Consider the following 20,749-nt stretch of genomic DNA (forward strand, 5'->3'; position numbering starts at 1 on the left):
AGGATGGATGTTTGAGATCGTGTTAATACGCATCTTCATTTACCTGCAACACATCACACTACCAGCCATCACATTAAACACGTAATATTGGATTCGTTCTCCAACATCGGTTTGGCGTCTGGAAGGGCATTCGACCGTAAAACTGTTCTTTGTATTTATTATTACCCACTCTAGATAGTTGGTAAAAAGGGTCAAGAAAGAATAAATTAACTTTGTTGTTAATTCGGAAATTCTGATTGGAGAGGTAAAAAATAAAGCTACAGTTTGAAACATGCTCAATTTAACTTACGACTATTGGCATAGAATGAGATTATCATGTAATACTAGAAGTTGATCAGCGATGCAATGATGTTATTACTTTTCGCGGATGCTTTTTCTTCTCGTTTTATATAAAGAGCTTGAGGCCTCGTGAGAAATAAACTTGTGTGTGCAGTAGGGAGTGATGTCGATCATAATCTGTGTTGCTGAAATGCATATTATATCGGGCTTAAGACTGAGAAGAAAACCTCAGTATTTTTAAAGGTAAGAGTATCATCTCAATATTTGCGTCGAATTAACCAGGAAACGAGACAAATCCGCTTTTAGGTTGGACGAGGGAGGAGTAAGATCCCACTTCTTTCTTGTTTTTCAGCAGGTGAATTTATATCCCTTTGAAGACCCTCAGTCCTGTCAAATTTCAGGTACACCGTTGTCTATCGCGCTGTGTAGATAATATATGTTAAGTTCGCGCGTGACTGACGATTAGGTATTCCCGTGAATCGCTAGTATTCAGTGATGGTTAGCAGCTGTTTCATGATCGTTACGCGGTTATTTGTATTGAACTGTACGCTGTGTTCCTGTGTTGAATATTGTCACGGATACGTCACAAGAAGGAAGAAGTGGCAAGGTCGTGGATTGAGGCCGCGTGCCGCGAGACGTTTGCTTTCAGTGTTCAACTTCCTAGTATTGTGGCATCCGTTGTGAACGAGAAGAGCACCACTTACGTAATTCGCCATGGGGGTATTTAAAATGATCTCATGTGGGAAGGCTGTCAGTCCGTAATGTAGAACAATACATTGAAATAGTATCTGGAGTTTGTTCTTTCTTTCTTTCTTTCTTTCTTTCTTTCTTTCTTTCTTTCTTTCTTTCTTTCTTTCTTTCTTTCTTTGGCTTACTGTCAAATACACAATAATTATTACTCTGAGTGAAGTTTATTGTATTGTTTTACTACATGAATTCATAGGAATGTTATAAGGTTAATTTTATGATGACTTTCTAATTTGTTACTTCTCCAAATACTACTGTAGTTCCCTCCTTTCAGCTGGCAGAATCTCATCATGGACATGACTAATTCTTGATTTTCTCTCAGTTAACATAGGTTGTCATTGCCATAAGATGATGTTCAATAATCTACTTACATATATTCTCAGACTTTTAAACTTATTACTGTACTCGATATTACCCACAGCTAGAACCCTGCACGGATGCGGATATGCGCTAAGTTGCCTTGGCGGATGCAAATTGTATGGCAGTGCGGATAATTTTGCTGATCATTTCTGAATAATGAAGTTTATTGATTTTCAATCAGGTATACTCTTTATTTTTGCTTGTGATCGGGTGATCCTTGGCATTGGTATGGGAGAATGGTGACATATAAAGAACCTTGAGACCATAAAGCCGAAACTGACTTAAGCCTAACTGGCTCTTGCCCGTAGTTAATGGAAGGAACAAACGCCAATACGTCAGTAGTTGTTGCTAGAGAAATCCCTCATGAACCTGTGACTGTAGGGGTTCTGGTGCCCGGTATCATGCCTATTGTATTATGTTAACAGATCTATCCGCGTCAATACCTTGAATAGAATCCGTAGAAAAGAAATGTAATCTGATTAAATACGTGAGAGTGCAAAGACTTACTCTATCGAGGATAGCAAGATCGTACTGCACTGTATCTCATGAGGCACTGTGTATCATTACTCCTATAGATATCAAGGCAAGAGAGGTTGTTACTCTATACAATATCAAATCAGGCAAAACAACTATGAATTATGTCATTGATCACCAAGAAAAACCTATGAGGTGGCTCCACCCAGCCAAGTTTCCTGGTATCGAAGATCCAAGAATAGCATTAAATGAATATATCCCATGGAAAATTTACACAGATGGAAGCAAAAGTGAAGAAGGAGTGGGAGCTGGCATAGCTATATACTGATCTCATGAATTAATAGACCAATTGAAGTTTAAACTGCAAGGCAACTGTTCGAATAATCAGGCGGATCAATTAGCCATGTTAAAATCTCTGGAATTCTTAGTAACTACTAGGGCAGAGGATGACGAAGATAAGAAAGCAATTATTTACACAGATAGTAAGATAGCAATTGACTCCATTGCGGACTTCAGAAATCATAACCAACTGATTGAGAATATAAGAAAGACTACAGCTACTATAAAAAGAAATAATTGGAGAATAAAATTTGAATGGGTTAAGGCACATATAGGTGTTGAAGGCATTGAACTAGCTGATAAAATTGCAAAGGAGGCTGCAAAATTAAATGAAATCTGTTTTGATAGAATACCCATCTCTACATTAAAGAAAAATCTCAGAGAAGAATCAATTCATGAATGGCAGCAAAAATGGAAACAAACTTCAAAAGGCACACGTGCAAAGGAATTCTTTCCAACAGTTGCAGACAGATTACGTTCCAAAATCAACTTAACACCAAATATGACTACAATACTGACTGGACATGGAAATATTGCTTCGTACTTATACATACTTAAAATTACATGTTAGTCCGAGTGTTCCTGTAACAGTAGCCCTCAGACAATTGATCATATAACTTTCGTGTGCAGTGAGGTGAAAAATATTAGGCAAATCTTGATAAATAGTGTTAATAGAGATGACATTTGGCCAGTGAGATGATAATTGGCCAGTGCAGAAATCTGTGCTATTGAAAAAGTATTTAAAGGAATTTCCCAAATTTGTTAATGCTCTGGACTTTCAAGCTCTCAGGAAAAAGGAAGACTGATATTGATTGATAGTGATAAAATTAACAGTCATCTAGAAATTTAATTATTCAAATGTAATTTATGTGTGTGCATTTGTAAGGAAATGTATTGTAAGTGCATGTAGTACTACTCATGTAGTGGAGCATGCAGAGAGTATGTACAGTAAAAAAACCTTGGGTGTAATATACTGTAGTTATTTACCCGCAGATAACGGTGCGGATAACCATTCGCGGATGAAGGAAGTGCGGATGCGGGTAATATTTTGTATATCCGCGCAGAGCTCTACCCATAGCCAGCGTTTCTCATCTTATCAGGCACGAGGCTGGTGTGTGGTGCAGTTGTTTTGACTCCGACTTATTATTTCCAAGGTTGCGGAAGCGAATTTTTGTACACGTACCATCGCAGAATTCTTGGGTAGACGAAATGTCAGTGTTACAGAACCATTTTCTGGGGGGAAATAATTCATGCACCCCGTCTCCCTTTAAGACCCCTGTTTACTGAAGGGATTTTACACACGTATCATTATTATTTTCTTGCCTTTACCACACGCTGTTGGGATTGCGGGTGCGAACTGTGTCGCATATGTGGACTTAGCTCTCTTTTACGTTGGCCTACCCTTCCTAACGTCAGCCCTACGGAGAGCGATGCATTTACTGCTGCGCGTTTCTGCGATGGAATTAACAGCGAAACGAGACAAATGCGCTGTTAGGCTGGTCGAGGGAGTAATAAGAACCCATTTCTTTCCTCGGTTGTTTTTCAGCAGGTGAATTTAGTGTGGTGTGGTGTGGTGTGGTGTGGTGTGTATATGGAAAGGTATGTAATTAGGCAAACATAAACGCCCGAGCCAGAGTAATTATTCAGATGCGGCTCAAATCTCATACCCGGTCGAAATAGAACCAGGGGCCCTTTGAACCGAAGGTCATAACGCTGACCTTCAATCTAACAAGCGGATTATAATTATTGGTGGTGAATAAACTATATGAAAAGCAGTAAGTTGCCATCAGGAGTAGAATGTCAACATTCGCGAAGTAATTGGGGTAAAAAGAAAAATATTTCGTAGGTTTGAATATAGCACAGTACGAAGTACTGAATTGGCCATGCTGAGCGATATTTGTCTACGGTGATTACAGGCAGTCAAAGTCAATTCACGTTGATAATTTATCTATTAATCTGCAGTGGAGAGTTGATAATAGATCGAGTTATTTGTTCCGGGTGAGTTGGCCGTGCGGTTAGGGGCGCGCAGCTGTGTGCTTGCATCCGGGAGATAGTGGGTTCGAACCCCACTGTCGGTAGCCCTGAAGATAGTTTTCCGTGCTTTCCCATTTTCACACCAGACAAACGCTGGGACTGTACCTTAATTAATGCCACGGCGTTCCCTTCCCCATCCAATCGTCGCTATAAGATGTTGCGACGTAAAGCAAATTCTAAAAAAGTTATTGGTTTTGAATAGTTACGGGAGTTGCGCAATGTTGTAATCGTTTACCTTGATTGTTCGTTATTTTCATGAATTATTTCTTGAAAGTTATAAGATGGCAGGGTGGAATTCAGTTGGGTAAAACTATACATATCAGTTTGGTTTATGCTTCTGACTTGGGTCAAAACGGCATTGTGCACCGGAAACATTGAAATAAGGCAGTCAGGTTGTTTTCTCTTTTTATGACAAGAATTCAGTGGTCGAAACCTATTAATATATATATATATATATATATATATATATAATGTACTTGATTATTTCTGAATATGCTATTTATCAGTCATGGTTTACATTGGATGCTTTATGGTGGAAACGTTTTATGTAATAAGGTGTTATGTTGGATAAGCCTTGATTACTGTTATGCCAGATCTGATTCATTTCTACATCTTAATTTGCCGGGCTGAGTGGCTCAGACGGTTGAGGCGCTGGCCTTCTGACCCCAACATGGTCGGTTCGATCCTGGCTCAGTCCAGCGGTATTTGAAGGTGCTCAAATACGTCAGCCTCGTGTCGGTAGATTTACTGGCACGTAAAAGAACTCCAGCGGGACTAAATTCCAGCACCTCGGCGTCTCCGAAAACCGTAAAAGAGTAGTTAGTGGGACGTAAAACAAATAACATTATTATTTACATCTTAATTTACAACGTGCTGACCGTTGCCATGCGTTTATTTTATGTAGGCCTATAGATCAATAGTTAATACAGTGTTACGACGTTATTTAGGAGATCCGTGACAAAGTCAATTAAACCAAGGATTGCCAGTGATTAAACCGGAATGGATAGGCCCTACTAAGCTTGGACGTTTCTCGGTTTTGTTACACTGTGTTGAAGATTCCCGTGCAGCAGGTGTAAACATACTGTACTTGCGATATTCTGTGGCAGTTGCAAGTGGTTGACGAAAAACAGTATTGTTAAATTTTTGGCTTAGTATTTCCATAACGCCTATTCATAGGAACCATCAGTTTAGAGCCGATTCACACTTAATGTTATTTAATGTAAACGAAACCCCGTTATAGAACGTTCGATCAGTGTTTTTTAGTGAAACGATTTTATCTTTGTGGGATGGATCTCTTCTGTAGAAGTATGCTGTACTTTTAGTAGCACTGCATTTTTTCTTCGCCTTCTGCAGATTTGATACGAGCTTACACCTGTTCGGGGCTACCTGCTGTTGTCACGTAGTAGGCCATTACCAGATTTCATGAATTAGGGATCGAGTAGGAGAAATAATTTAAGTAGGCGGAGCCAGTTTAATAGTCGGCAGAAATAACAAGTACCGTATTATGTCAGCCATATGAGGTATATTAATTGCTTTCGTGGACTAAGTGATATTTTGGCGTTGTTGTATTCGCGTTTTGATGTTAACTCGAAGCCATCTTGTGTCGTAGAATGCCACGAGTCAAACCACGTGCTCCTCGGAAGACTGTATTATGATTTTCGCCGATGCTCACTCGCTGTGTATGCGGATGATTTCCGTCCTCTTCCATGCATGCCGTTGTTTTTATATTAATTTTGACAGATTTGATTAAGTATTCACAATCCGTAGTAGAGCTAATATGGATTTTATTTTATGTTCGTTCAGCCTTGGCATCTTTCGTTTCATCTAGGCAACGTGTTGTAGTACAGCGTTTTTTCTCGTTAGTTTTGGTGGAACCTATTTCCTGTTCGTCGCTAATGGCGGGGAGAGGAGCGGAGGAGACATGGCAAGGCTCCGTCCAATGCCACGTACTGTTCGAGCTAGCTAGCTGCTGGTATCGGCAGCCACGTCGGCTGTTCTTATTCAGGTGGAGTTTCGTGTTGTCATGTTTTGAGGAATTCGTATGGATACAATGACTCTTTGGTGAATTTCGATCTTATTCTAAATAAATTAATTAATGCAAAGGCGACGTTTGATGTGATTTAAGGCGATGTAAAGAATTATGCTTTTCTACAAGCAATACTTGCCATTGAGAAGTCAATTGCGGTGACGTGTGCTTCCTGTCATGTGAATATCGTGGTGCAAGTCACTTCGGTGTGTGTGTGTGCTGTTGCTTGCTCTGCCATATGGAGCATTGAGGGGTGTACCTTGCAGGACGTGCTTGGGGGTGTTCTTGGTCTTACTGGATGCTTGTTCTCGGCGAGCTTATAACGTGTGTTTGTGCTGTGTTTTTATTTTGTATTTACCCAACCGAAATTGGGTCATGTAAATAATTCGCCCTGAATCGAATGATTTTTGTCAAGATCACATTTACAACGAAACGTGTTATTAATTGATACTCTTGGCACTCTCCTACAGTATTCCTATGTTGATAACGACTATAACATTGTTCGCTGTCATTTTTCAGTGATTTATTTCTTTTCTTACTATTTACCCCAGGGAGTGGGCTGCGGTGTTATGTAAACGCGTGTTTATGTTCTTACTGCAGTTTCAGGAGAGCTGTATATAGAGACTCAGACTTAGATAAGAACTAAGCAGGCTGTGCCGCCTGTCTGGACATTCACAATGTGGACTTAAAAAAATCAATTAGGAATCAAAAGCCCGAAAATTTGGCGGCCATGGTGGTGGTTCCAGAAGAGGGCCAGATGTTTATCCCCCAAAGAGGTAAGGCAACGTGTTTAGTGGTAGTGGTTGCATGAGTGTAGAATATAGCAGTTGTGATAGCTGATTCTGATTCGAGTGAAAGTTACCGGAGGTGTAAGTGCGATCACGTGATGGTACTAATAAGAGTTCCAAACGAGAGGTTTGAATGATGTCTAAGCATTGTACTTCTGCATTGAGGTTGGAGGTCCCGGGAACATAATAATAAATTGCCTATAATCAGTTTTTTCAAAACATCACTCCATCGGTTGTTACATAATTATTATTTTCAGAATACCAGTTAACAGTGGCATCGTATGAGTGATGATTTCTTACGAACTTACAATGAATTGTTTTCCAAGGTTGAGTCCGTTTCCTTGTTTTAAATGTTTTTTTTTTGCATTCCATCTGAGAATATTACTGATTCTTCTGTGTATTCCGGGCCTGTTCCTAATATGGTTTAGCTTAACAGCTGGATGCCCTTCCTGACGCCACCCAATGTGGAGGGGTGTATTCATTATTGCGTGTTTCTTTGTTGGTCGGCAATGTGTTGTTTGTAAGTGAGAAATGTAGTAAGATGAACCCAAACACCTAGTCTCCGAACTAGGGGAATTAACAATACGATGTTTAAATCCCTGACGCGACCGGGAATTAATCCCGGGCCCTCTGAATCGAAAACCAGTACGCTGGCCAGTCAGCCAGAGAGACTGCGTTCGTTTTTTCCGGAACGATTAACAATACGATGTTTAAATCCCTGACGCGACCGGGAATTAATCCCGGGCCCTCTGAATCGAAAACCAGTACGCTGGCCAGTCAGCCAGAGAGACTGCTTCGTTTTTTCCGGAACGAAAATATCGGCACTGAGTTGTTTCTTATTGCTTAAAAAATTACAAAACATCCTTCTTTACTAACCATTTGGACTGGTTAGATTTCTTTCGTTTCTTGGTTAATTACTTTTCCAAGATTCCACGAATTCTCAGGCATAATATGCATTGAGCACTGTACGTAATAGTCTACGAAATTGAACTGCATAATTATGTACTCTCCATGTGTATAAGGGAAGCTGGTTCAATGTTTTACATTGAACACCTGTTATTACGATAGACGGTATAAATGCTGTTACACAACTACATGAGATAACCATGTCGTTCACTTGAAGTTTTTGTTGAGATTGAATTTTTCTTTCTCTCGAAAATAGTTGAAGCCCTGACTAATAGTTAATTTCACATGTTTGGCACAAAAATTGTCTGCTTCCGAAGAAGAATTCTGTAATGCTCGGGAACAATGATAAAACGTAAATTGTAGGACGGGATGTGAGACGGCGATGTAGGCCACGCCCAGTAGGTTCATATGAGCGATAAGCTATGCTATATAGTCGTAGTAGGTATGTAGTAATATGTGCATATTCGCTGTTAATTTGTTGGCATTTCCTGGGTCTAGAGTTTATTGGTAGGGCAAATTTCTCTTACTACTAAGAGCAACAACAAAACAATAATTCCTGTAATGCACATGAACTGTATTCTGGTTATTTCATAAGACGGTTTTGAGTTGCGTTATTTCTATCCTTAAGTATTGTATGAAATGTTTGTCGGATTCGGTTCCTGGACAATTTAAGGCAAAATCATCTGTGATTTCCACGTGTTCTCATAAGTACATGGCAACGCCGCTATACTCGTAATCGTCAAGCTTATCAAATTTCGGGTCAGTATGGTGTCTTTTCCAAACTTATGCACAGTTTTAAAAAGACAAAGTGTTGGGTGTTACATACCTTATGCTCGTAGATCAAGTATTTTTCCGTGCGTTGCTCGCTGACAACGTGGGGTATTTTGGTTGAAGTTCTTTGGTTGGACACTTGCACGCATGCGTGCGCCGTTTGGAGGGAGGGCTAGCTAGCGCTCAGTGTCATGGCGTCACGTGGGCTACTCAGCCCATTGCAGTGCCGTTGAAATATCATTCCTGTTCTTGCTAGTGTCAAAGCGTTTCATCCCGCGTATCTGATGGACTTTTTTAGTGATAACGTTTACGTTATTGGTGGAGTGATGTATGGTTCATGCATTAAGCCTTGTTAGTGTTATAAAAGTGGGAGAGGAAAAACAAGGCAACCGCCCCAATGAAGCCTTTTTGTGGAGAGATTCTTAGCAAGTGGGCTTAAACCCAACCCACGTATCGATTAGTTAAAACTCCATGGAAGAAGCCTGGTCTGCTGCAGTGGAACTAAATAACGAGAAACGTGGACAGATTTTTTCATTTGTGAATATTTCTGTGGAGAGCTTAGGGTTAGAAAGCAATTACTAGTCATTAGTAGTATCCGACCCATCTTTTTTTCCTCTGAAGTCTCAATCCTGAATATTCTCAGTGTTCATTTTCTACCTGCAATGAAGGTGGAAGAAAATTGTATAGCGGTTGGCTATTTTATGTGGTTGATATCGAGAAATACAAAATTTCAGGTAAACGATGGTAGTTTTGTATTTAAAACTAATGCGTTAGTTAAATTTTTTTTTTATGGACTTGAGGTGTTCAAATTTAGAGAGCTTTCATTATCTTTATATAAGTAAAATTCATCAGGGTAATTAGATGAATATTTTTCTTCTGGAATCGGTTTTTGTTTTTAAATTTAAATATGTGTGAAATATAATTCCCTGTTTGTTACCCTAGGAAGGGGTATTAGTGATTTAGAGTTAAGCTGAAATAGTAATTTTTCAATTACGATGGTTTCGCGTTATGGGGGCAGGAAGGAGCCCACCATGCACTGTTTCATGTCCCACTGCGGTCAGCCCCCGCCACAGCACCCGCCACCGCCAGCCGTCAGCCAATTCCGGATCATCTCCGCCAACACCGGAAGTAAGTACACGTTTAATGTTGCGTCGTCAAGACGTGCACTGCCATGGTAACAGTAATAATGTGTCGCAAAATTTCCTGTGACTATCTGTTGAGTAGATGTTGAAAAATAAGTGTTGTGACTTACTTAAATTGCGTCATTTGGTTTACTATGGTCGTGATCAATATGTGTGGGGCGTTAGTGTGTGTTGCATTTAATGAAGCACTCAAAAATCGATGCAGCAGCACTAGCTGAATCTGTAGGTGTGCGTAATTTATTGAATTTACTGTAGTTAGTGATTTTTTAAAAACATTTGTATTCTTTGGAGAGTAGTGTGGTGTAGCTGTTCTTAATCGGGTATTTTGGCTAGCCGTGTGGAAGTAGCAAATGTCTCCGATTCTCTCTCTCTCTGCAGGCTTACCCGGATAGGTCATTTGACGCGATGTTGTACAATTGACTCATCTCTGTAGCTCATTTTGTAATTGGTTCCTTCATTGTCTTGGTGTGTATGCCATTAACGCGCGTACGAACAGAGACTAAACTAGCATAATCGCTGTTGTGTAATAGAATTAACGATTGCTCTAAAGTAAGTTCTTGAATTCAGGCAAAATCTTAGTGCTGACTTAGGGAACTGGTCGAGTATTCCATTTTCTATATATATAATTTTCTTTGACAGTTACCGTTGTGGTTGAAAGAATTTCTGACGGCTGTTTGATACTAGCATGCTGAAACCCATTTGAGTTCAGAATGTAAGAAATTGGCATTGTCGATATTTTAAAGTGGTGCAACTGCTAGTATCGATTTTAAGTCGTCCGACTTGACCCATCCCCCTTGTCTAGGGGCAGACCCCTCTTAAACTCTACCGCCTTCTTCCGAGAGACTGCAGTTAACTTGTTAGGCGTGTCGGCAGAAATTATGCTCATTTGTTTTTCACTCTGAAGTACTGTTAGTACCATGTGGCCTTTGCTATTCTTATGTAAGTGGGCACGGTCTCTTCTAACAAACTAATTGAAATACTGACAGTGCTAATAAATCTTACTGGTTTTACGTCCCATCCAGCGGCTTTTGGCGACGCACTGGCAAGTGCTTATACTTTCAACAATCGAAATTTATTTCAGATATCTGATTAGTCCTTGTCTCTTCACGCGACTTGTAGTGTGATTAGGACGTAAAGATGCCACGTTCAATCAAATTTAAATCACTTGCTGTTTATCATTCGGGTCCGCACGCAATTGCAGTATAGCTCACGCTGCTGTGTATGTAAAAATCCGTAGAATGTGTAAATTGTAACTCCTTATTCCTTTTTTCTTCGTATTGTTAAATTTCTTAGTTGTCCCTGATCAGCAACATTAATTCGCTCTTCATTAAATTTGGTTATGGTCACGATTGCTCGGTCATGAATGAAGCTATAAGCAGTGTAATTTTCTCCTATCCTCTCGCTTATGGAAGATTCTTGATATGTATCGATCCGGCTGTTATGTAAAAACCACTCACGAGGGATGACACATCCGAGCATGCCTCGTGCAAATACTCGAGCTTTGTCGCGTGGTGCCGTCGCGAAATCATTTAAGAAAAAGCTAGGGAAACGACAGATAGGGAATCTGCCATCTGCTAAATGCAGATCTGTAGTGATTGATAGATCTCTTAAGTGTATTCTTGCACTTCCATATCTTAACTAGTTTACATAATAATGACTGAAGTTGTATTTGTCATTACAATTCCCAGGTTGTTCAGGAGGTACCTAAAACGAAGATCTAAGCTGTTAACTTCGCATGCCTCAGTGTCATGTCTTCTCAGGTTGCCTTTGTTAAAAGTGTAGCTTTTTCAAAAGTTCATTGTTTTTAATGAAAATACTTTCTAGTTACTAATGCTTCTAACTTAATTCTTATGAAAGCTGATATTTTTTGTCTTAAGTTGCCTTAACTATGAGTCAGTTTTTCACGCTCAACTACCCCACAAAGTAAGTATCCTGTTATTTGTTTTGGGTTTTATATTGCTTTTCATTCTAGTAATGTGAAGTTCTGTATTTTAATGTACTGTGTTGTTATACTTGAATCTTTTGCGGTTGGTTACAACTGAAATGTACTTGTTTCAGGGCCCGAGGTTAGCTTCCATGTAGCAGCAAATTTTCCTCCCCAACAAACAGGTGGGGGAGGCCCCCCTGGAGGGCCCCAGCTGCGGGGGCTACATCATCCTCATCACGGGGCTAATCCTCCCATTCCACCTCCTCACCAACAGCAACCACCATCGCAGACTCAACACTCTGGAGGACCTCCGGGCCCCGCCCCTACATCAACTCCGCCGGGGCCCGCAGATATGGGGAAGCAAGGACCACCGCACTTGCAGGGCCAACCTCAGATGCCACAAGGTATGCAATACTGTGAAGAGAGCACTGTTATTTTATATTTAATACTTTTGTCTTTCTAGGTTGGGCAGTATCGTAGTTGTATGAATGTCTTTGCAGGTTGCCAACATTATTTTAAAAATCATTATCATAGCAAGTCGCTTACCCCTACTCAATTAGTGGTATGCAAGTAATTCTCATTCCAGCTGGTTGAGTCCGTCGTAACAAGGTTGAGGATATGCGAGGTTGAAGGATATTGTGCCAGTTGATGGAAACTGTTGTAAAGCTGGAAGGAAATCTGTAGTAGTTAGATGACTGATGGCTGGTAGCAAATGGTGCTTCAATGTTTCAAATAAATTTTTAAGAGATTACTGGTAAGAGAGGTTTTGGTGCACAGATTTATTTCAGAATATTACCAGGGCTTTTCACTCGTTTACACAGGGTGGATATAAATATCAAGGCTATCGGTCAAACACAAAAGGACTATGCCAATTTCCACTTCATATGTCTTCTGCATGATTTCTTCGACAAACTGGGATAGACAGTGATCTGTTCACAAATGTCCATCAAGCTGATTATTTGTTTAAATTTTTGTTTCCATTTACCACTGACCTGCATTTAGGGCCGATGTGGCAGATACAGCTAAAGCTCATTAATTCTAAGTTGTTGAGATGCAAAAATTGGACTTCAAACTACGTGATTTAGAATTAACCACCAACTTGTAATTCAGAAATGTCTACCCTTGCCCTGTCACAAAATATTCCAAAAACCGTTACTGCATGCAATTAACCTTGAATCACAGTTTAAACTTCTCAAGTACCATGGGAAAAACCATTTCTATAATGTATCCAACAAGGTGCATTTACAGTTCAAATAATGCACTTGGATAGCTACCAAAAATTACCTCACACAACGAAAGCAATAAAATATGATTCAAATGCGAGGAGAAATCTATGATGGCTCCTTCGTGCAAGAGCTTTATTAATTGGACTACTACCCCCTGTACGCATTTTAGAATACAGAAGGTATCAGATGCCCTTAAACCATTCTGGATCTTATGATCAGGGGAGGAAGATGTCTCGCTTCCATCTGCATTACAACACAGGGCCATTACTATCCTTGTACTATTACCCGCCTAGGTACTTCTCTCATGATTTGGAAATGCTAACCCTTGCCGCGTCACGAAGTATTCTAAGATCCATCATTATATGCAATGACCTTGATTCGAAGTTTAAACCTTTCAAATGTAATGGCTAAAAACTATTTCCAAACTGTATCCAACAAGGTTCATTCACATTATTCAAATAATGTACTTGGATAACTAGCTGGCAAGCATAACCTTACACAACGAAAGAAAAAATAATACGATTTAAAGAAGAGGACAAATTATCCTGGCTCTCCTGTGCAAGTGCTTTTTTTATTACTGTACTGTTTGCATTTTTAGATGCCTTGTACTTACACGTAAAGTGCCAGACGTCCTTTAAAACATTGTGGCTTTTCGAATTTTCCCATGACGAGGGGAGGAAGTCTCCCACTTCTGTCTGCATTGCAACAGTTTGGCGACCCCTACCCTTGTACGATTTCCTGGCCCGGCACTTCTCTTTTAAAACCATAGCTCCGTTTGGGCCCGGAATTAAAAAAGCAAATATGCAGTTTCATTGGCATTGATAATATTGTTCAGCGCATACGAATTGATTAGGCTATAGGAGCCGTGCTTTATCGCCAAACGTCGCCATCGCCATTGTTTACGGATTCTGCATTTACGTACACTGCCTGCTTCGTGGTATAGTGCCCTTTCATAAAACCCTGAATACAAAAGAATTACAATTTCACTCAAACTTGGCAACTATGAAGCACACTGCAAACACTACGAAGTGAGTGAAAGCGCAGAAAGCTACTCCTGCACGTTCCGAAAGATGAGTTGTATGGTGACGTGAAGAAATTTTTATTTTAAATTGCTCGCTAAAATACTATTTGTAATGTGAAAGCAGTTTTGAATTAATCTAAATTTTGCTAATGGAGCATTGTTCTTCGAATTACGAATTATCCGTATTTCGAATAAACTTTCTAAATGACATGCAAAACTGTACCACGTGTTTCCGGGAACAGGGTTTTCTTTGATTTAGGCAGGATATTGGTTGAACCGATTTAGAATTATTGAGGTTGTACTGTATTCCCCATCAGTTGTGTACCTAAACTTTTCTTAAATGATTTCAAAGAAGTTGGAAATTTATCCAGCATTTCCTTTTGTAATTTATTCCAATTCTTAGTGCTTCTTTGTATAAAGAAATATTTGCCCCATTATGTCCTTTATTTCAACCTTATCTTCATATTACGATGTCTCCTGTTTTAAGAAACTTCATTCAAGATTATTAGTCTACTAGAGTAGAACTCAGCCCTGGAAGGCGGTTTCCTATCTTCGACTGCGCAGAGAGACAAAAGTATGAGGTGCGACGATGCCAATTTGGCTACTCATAACAGCACGAAAGTGTAACCATTTCTTCATCCAGTTATATCTTTAATTCCTAAGTGATCTATATTTTTCGAGGGCTTAAATGTTTCCTGAAAGTCCAAATTAATTTTTAACATCAAACCCCAAGATAGTATTGAGGGTAATATTTGAGTTATTAAGGAAGGTAAATGGACGGGCCAGTTTCAATGCCTTAGGATATTCAGTTTTTATGTATATCGGATATTGTTGTACGCAGAACATTTTTATTGAAATCGAGGTCTGTCAATGGCTTCTTCCTCTTACGGTTCTTCCCTGGCGACCTGAACACTGCATGTTTAAAATTTTTTTATTTCCGTAGCTGTTTTATCCTCTGTACTGTTTGCAGGCCGATACCACACGTGAGTGCTGTCTTCTTTTGAGGCGTGGCAACATTGCTTTCCTCTCCGCCTCTGAACGTCTGCTGCTGCATGCTTCCAAGATACAATACATACATATCTCACGTCGTTCCATCTTAAGCGATACAAATACACTCTAAATACTATATCCTTTGCCTGTCGATGCAATGCTTGTCTTTTTGCTCTTCCCGGATCCATCGTATACACGCAAATAATTCCCTAAATTCGTTGATTATGATACAAATAAAACTCTAAACATTCACTTGTGACCCGCACAAACAGGTACCTCTTACTGAAATGATTCTATTGGCTCAGCGGAAAACAAGTCATATTACAAAGCGCGCACATGTTACTGTGCAACCCTCTTCAGACCGCCTTCTTGTCTGCGGTCTACTCTAAAATCATCCCTCACCATCTCCTTTGGGCTTTTTCCAGTTCCCGAATCAAGTAATCCTAGTGAGAGTTCATAATGGACCATACTGTAATTAGAAACTCTCCAGCGAATTGCATTCCCTCTCTTACATCCTTATACTGTCCTGCCATCATTGAGAGAACCAAAACTGATGCAAACAAAGAACATAAGGTATCAGTCTCGTCTCTGCATTTATTGGAGGATCAACAGGTTACTGCCGAGCACATGGTAAGAGTCATGCGGAGATGTGTAGAAACTGTCATTATCTCATCTGATTGACGGGATTACATCAGTTCTTTATTTTTGGATGTCACTGATGTCAACGCGTAGATGCAGATCCGTGATATGGATTATGAGACAAATTATATTCACTGTCCGTGGGGAATAAACAAGCGAATAACAAAATCACACCTGAACATTTAACAGCTCAGAAAAGAAGTGAATTACAGAATGATTGATTAGAAACTATGGCTGAAACATACTCAGTCACAACAGTACATATTGGGAAAAAACCACATATTATTTCAATAAAATGAAACTCTAGGATGGAAAGTATAGTTAAAAAAAAAGTATTCTGCCTAATCAGAATCTGAAAGGGGCAAATCCTTCCAAGTCAGATTTCTCTCTTCTTCCTCCTCACTGCTGTTAGTATCATTTGGATTAATAAGGCGGTCGACAATCATACCGTGCAAGTCACCTTGATTACCAGAATCTCAGCTCTTCTGCCACCACATGATGAATCGAGGCGTAACATTTCAGTTCTTGCTCAGCAGTGTTTAGGTAATGTCTTCCCTTTTACGAGTTTAAAGGTCTTGTTATTACGCGCAAAATGTTCCTTTACGTTGCTCCACAGCAGCTCAGTGGGATTTACATTTTCTCTGTGTGCTGCTCAACGAACTACACTTGGCGAACTGTACTGCACGTGATTAAAAGGGCGGTGTTATCCATCAACCGTGTACACACCATTCATTAAATTTAGAGAAAAACACATGGGAAGTGTTCGAAACATAATTTACCCTAGCAACGAATATTTGCTTTCAATGAACTTGATAATTGTACTTCATGTTTGGATTCGTAATATATGCATGAATGTCAGCTATGTGCATTATTATGAGCAGAACTTCAAAATAACACTTACTCGAAATATAAATTATGCTTTAGGTGTTATGCGTCAACGACTTAAGCGTCAAACAGAGGTGCTTTTACTTTTGATGTTTATTATTTTAGCATCTTTGATAATGCATCTTTGATAATGCGTAATGCAGCTAAGCACCATCTGAGCGTTATCAGTATTTTATATGAAATTTCTAGATCCTAATGGGTGGATAGGAGATAGGGATCTGCGCTCAGATGGCCTTCATTTAAACCGCAGTGGTACGTATAAGTTAGGAAATATGTTTGGAAGGGTAATAGGGAGGTACATTCAGGGAAACAGGGTGGCCTAGGGAGTGGTGATAAGGGAACAGGGAACTGGAAATCAAGTGGGGAAGACATAAAATTGTTAGTGTGAACTGTAGAAGTATTGTAAAGAAAGGAATAGTAATTTAATAGATATATATTTACCAGGTATTGTAATAGTTGAATCATGGTTGAGAAATGATATAATGGATGCAGAAATTTTCTCACGGCACTAGAGTGTGTGTGTCTCAAATATTATTACAATATTATAAGTCCACCTGTTCAATACAAACAGTACAGTAATACAAAAAAAAAGCACTTACACAGGAGAGCCAGGATAATTTGTCCTCTTCTTTAAATCGTATTATTTTTTCTTTCGTTGTGTAAGGTTATGCTTGCCAGCTAGTTATCCAAGTACATTATTTGAATAATGTGAATGAACCTTGTTGGATACAGTTTGGAAATAGTTTTTAGCCATTACATTTGAAAGGTTTAAACTTTGAATCAAGGTCATTGCATATAATGATGGATCTTAGAATACTTTGTGACGCGGCAAGGGTTAGCATTTTCAAATCATGAGGGAAGTACCTAGGCGGGTAATAGTACAAGGATAGTCATGGCCCTGTGTTGTAATGCAGATGGAAGCGAGGCATCTTCCTCCCCTGGTCATAAGATCCAGAATGTTTTAAGGGCATCTGATACCTTCTGTATTCTAAAATGCGTTCACGGGGGTAGTAGTCCAATTAATAAAGCTCTTGCATGAAGGAGCCATCATAGATTTCCCCTCGCATTTGAATCATATTTTATTGCTTTCGTTGTGTGAAGTAATTTTTGGTAGCTATCCAAGTGCATTATTTGAACTGTAAATGCACCTTGTTGGATACATTATAGAAATGGTTTTTCCCATGGTACTTGAGAAGTTTAAACTGTGATTCAAGGTTAATTGCACGCAGTAACGGTTTTTGGAATATTTTGTGACAGGGCAAGGGTAGACATTTCTGAATTACAAGTTGGTGGTTAATTCTAAATCACGTAGTTTGAAGTCCAATTTTTGCATCCCAACAACTTAGAATTAATGAGCTTTAGCTGTATCTGCCACCTCGGCCCTAAATGCAGGTCAGTGGTAAATGGAAACAAAAATTTAAACAAATAATCAGCTTGATGGACATTTGTGAACAGATCACTGTCTATCCCAGTTTGTCAAAGAAATCATGCAGAGATAGGATAGGAATGGTGGGAGGGAGTGTGTTCATTCTAGTGAAAGAATTTGTAAGCTACGAAAAGGTTAAAGATGAGACACATGAAATTCTAGGTGTAAGGCTCATTTCTAAAGATAATAGGCAACTTGATATATTTGGAGTGTACAGATCGGGGAAAGGCTAGCACTGACGCGGATTCGTAATTATTTGATAGGATAGTCAGCTACGTGGGAAACGACATGGAAAGAAATGTGATTGTAGCGGGAGATCTAAATTTGCCAGACGTCAATTGGGAAGGAAATTCGAATGACAGGAAGCATGACCAACAAATGGCAAATAACATGGGAAGGACAGCTGATTCAGAAAGTGATGGAACCAACCAGAGGAAAAAATATCCTGGATATGGTGCTGATAAAACCAGATGAGCTCTATAGGGAAACTGAAGTAATAGATGGTATTAGTGATCATGAAGATGTTTTTGGCGTAGTTAAAAATAAATGTGGTAGAAAGGAAGGTCTTAAAAGTAGGACTATTAGGCAGTACCATATGGCAGATAAAGCAGGCATGAGGCAGTTTCTAAATAGTAACTATGATCGGTGGAAAACGGTAAATAAAAATGTAAACAGACTCTGGGATGGGTGTAAAGAAATTGTTGAGGAATGCGAAAACAGGTTTGTATCTTTACGGGTGCTAAGGAATGGTAAAGACCCACCTTATTATAACAGAGAAATAAAGAGACTAAGAAGGAGGTGCAGACTGGAAAGAAATAGTTAGAAATGGCTGTGGAAGTAAGGATAAATTGAAGGAACTTACTAGAAAATTGAATCTAGCAAAGAAGGCAGCTAAGGATAACATGACCGAGCTCGATAGCTGCAGTCGCTTAAGTGCGGCCAGTATCCAGTATTCGGGAGATAGTGGGTTCGAACCCCACTGTCGGCAGCCCTGAAGATGGTTTTCCATGTTTTCCCATTTTCACATCAGGCAAATGCTGGGGCTGTACCTTAAGGCAACGGCCGCTTCCTTCCCAGTCCTAGCCCCTTCCTGTCCCATCGTTGCCGTAAGACATATCTGTGTCGGTGCGACGTAAAAAAAAAAGGATAACATGATGGCAAGCATATTTGGCAGTCGTACAAATTTTAGTGAAAAATGGAAGGGTATGCATAGGTATTTTCAGGCAGAAACAGGTTCCAAGAAGGACATTCCAGGAATAATTAATGAACAAGGGGAGTGTGTTTATGAGGATCTTCAAAACGCAGAAGTATTCAGTCAGCAGTATGTAAAGATTGTTGGTTACAAGGATAATGTCGAGATAGAGGAGACTAAGGCCAAAGAAGTAATATTATTTACATATGATAAAAATGACATTTACAATAAGATACAAAAGTTGAAAACTAGGAAAGCGGCTGGAATTGATCAGATTTCTGGAGATATACTAAAGACAATGGGTAGGGATATAGTAGGGCCTACCATATCTGAAGTACTTATTTGGTTATTGTTTGGTCGGAGGAGCTATACTCAGAAGAATGAAGAGTTGCTATTGCAGCCCCTGTGTATAAAGGAAAGGGTGATAGACATAAAGCTGAAAATTACAGGCTAGTAAGTTTGACATGCATTGTATGTAGTAAGCTTTGGGAAGGCATTCTGGTTATATTAGTCATGTTTGTGAAATTAATAACTGGTTCGATAGAAGGCATTTTGGTTTTAGCAAATGTTATTCCACTGAAGCTCTACTTGTAGGATTTCAGCAAGATATAGCAGATACCTTGGATTCTGGAGGTCAAATGGACTGTATTGCGATTGACCTGTCTAAAGCATTTGATAGGGTGGATCATGGGAGACTACTGGCAAAAATGAGTGCAATTGGACTAGACAAAAGAGTGACTGAATGGGTTGCTATATTTCTAGAAAATAGATCTCAGGGACTTAGAGTAGGTGAAGCTTTATCTGACCCTGTAATAATTAAGAGGGGAATTCCTCAAATCAGTATTATAGGACCTTTATGTTTTCTTATATATATAAATGATGTGAGTAAAGGAGTGGAATCGGAGGTAAGGCTTTTTGCGGATGATGTTATTCTCTATAGTGATAAATAAGTTACAAGACTGTGAGCAACTGCAACATGACTTCGAAAATGTTGTGAGATGGACAGCAGGCAATGGTATGTTGATAAACAGGGTTAAAAGTCAGGTTGAGAGTTTCACAAATAGGAAAAGTCCTCTCAGTTTTAATTACTGCGTTGATGGGGTGAAAGTTCCTTTTAGGGATCATTGTAAATATCTAGGTGTTAATATAAGGACAGATCTTCATTGGGGTAACCACATAAATTGATTTGTAAATAAAGGGTACAGATCTCTGCACATTGTTATGAGGGTGTTTAGGGGTTGTAGTAAGGATGTAAAGGAGAGGGCCAGACCCCAACTAGAGTATGGTTCCAGTGTATGGGACCCTCACCAGGATTACCTGATTCAAGAACTGGAAAAAATCCAAAGAAAAGCAGCTCGATTTGTTCTGGATGATTTCCGACAAGAGTAGGTTTACAAAAATGTTGCAATGTTTGGGTTGGGAAGAATTGAGAGAAAGTAGAAAAGCTGCTCGAGTAAGTGGTATGTTGATCACAAAGTTTATGCAGGGAGTAATTTTAATACCACCTATTCAATACATATTTGATTGATTGATTGATATTGCATTTGACAAAGATAATAAGCATATCATACATGTAA

General features: G+C 39.4%; 1 protein-coding gene across 5 annotated transcripts in view; it reads left to right on the forward strand.

Annotated features, from left to right (window-relative positions):
• LOC136876417 (eukaryotic translation initiation factor 4 gamma 1) overlaps positions 1 to 20,749 on the forward strand; it is a 700,368-nt gene that overhangs the window by 196,129 nt on the left and 483,490 nt on the right. The window contains exons 2-3 of one of the 5 annotated variants that reach the window (XM_067150372.2): positions 11,764 to 11,789; positions 11,925 to 12,197. In XM_067150372.2, the coding sequence (XP_067006473.2) occupies positions 11,764 to 11,789; positions 11,925 to 12,197 (299 nt within the window). Of the gene's footprint in view, positions 1 to 6,202; positions 7,036 to 9,704; positions 9,853 to 10,031; positions 10,093 to 11,763; positions 11,790 to 11,924; positions 12,198 to 20,749 lie in introns of those variants that run through there. The other 4 variants (XM_067150374.2, XM_067150373.2, XM_067150375.2 and 1 more) reach the window with 4 other exon arrangements.

The sequence above is a fragment of the Anabrus simplex genome, chromosome 6 (genome assembly GCF_040414725.1).
Source record: "Anabrus simplex isolate iqAnaSimp1 chromosome 6, ASM4041472v1, whole genome shotgun sequence".
NCBI classification, from domain to species: Eukaryota; Metazoa; Arthropoda; class Insecta; order Orthoptera; family Tettigoniidae; genus Anabrus; species Anabrus simplex.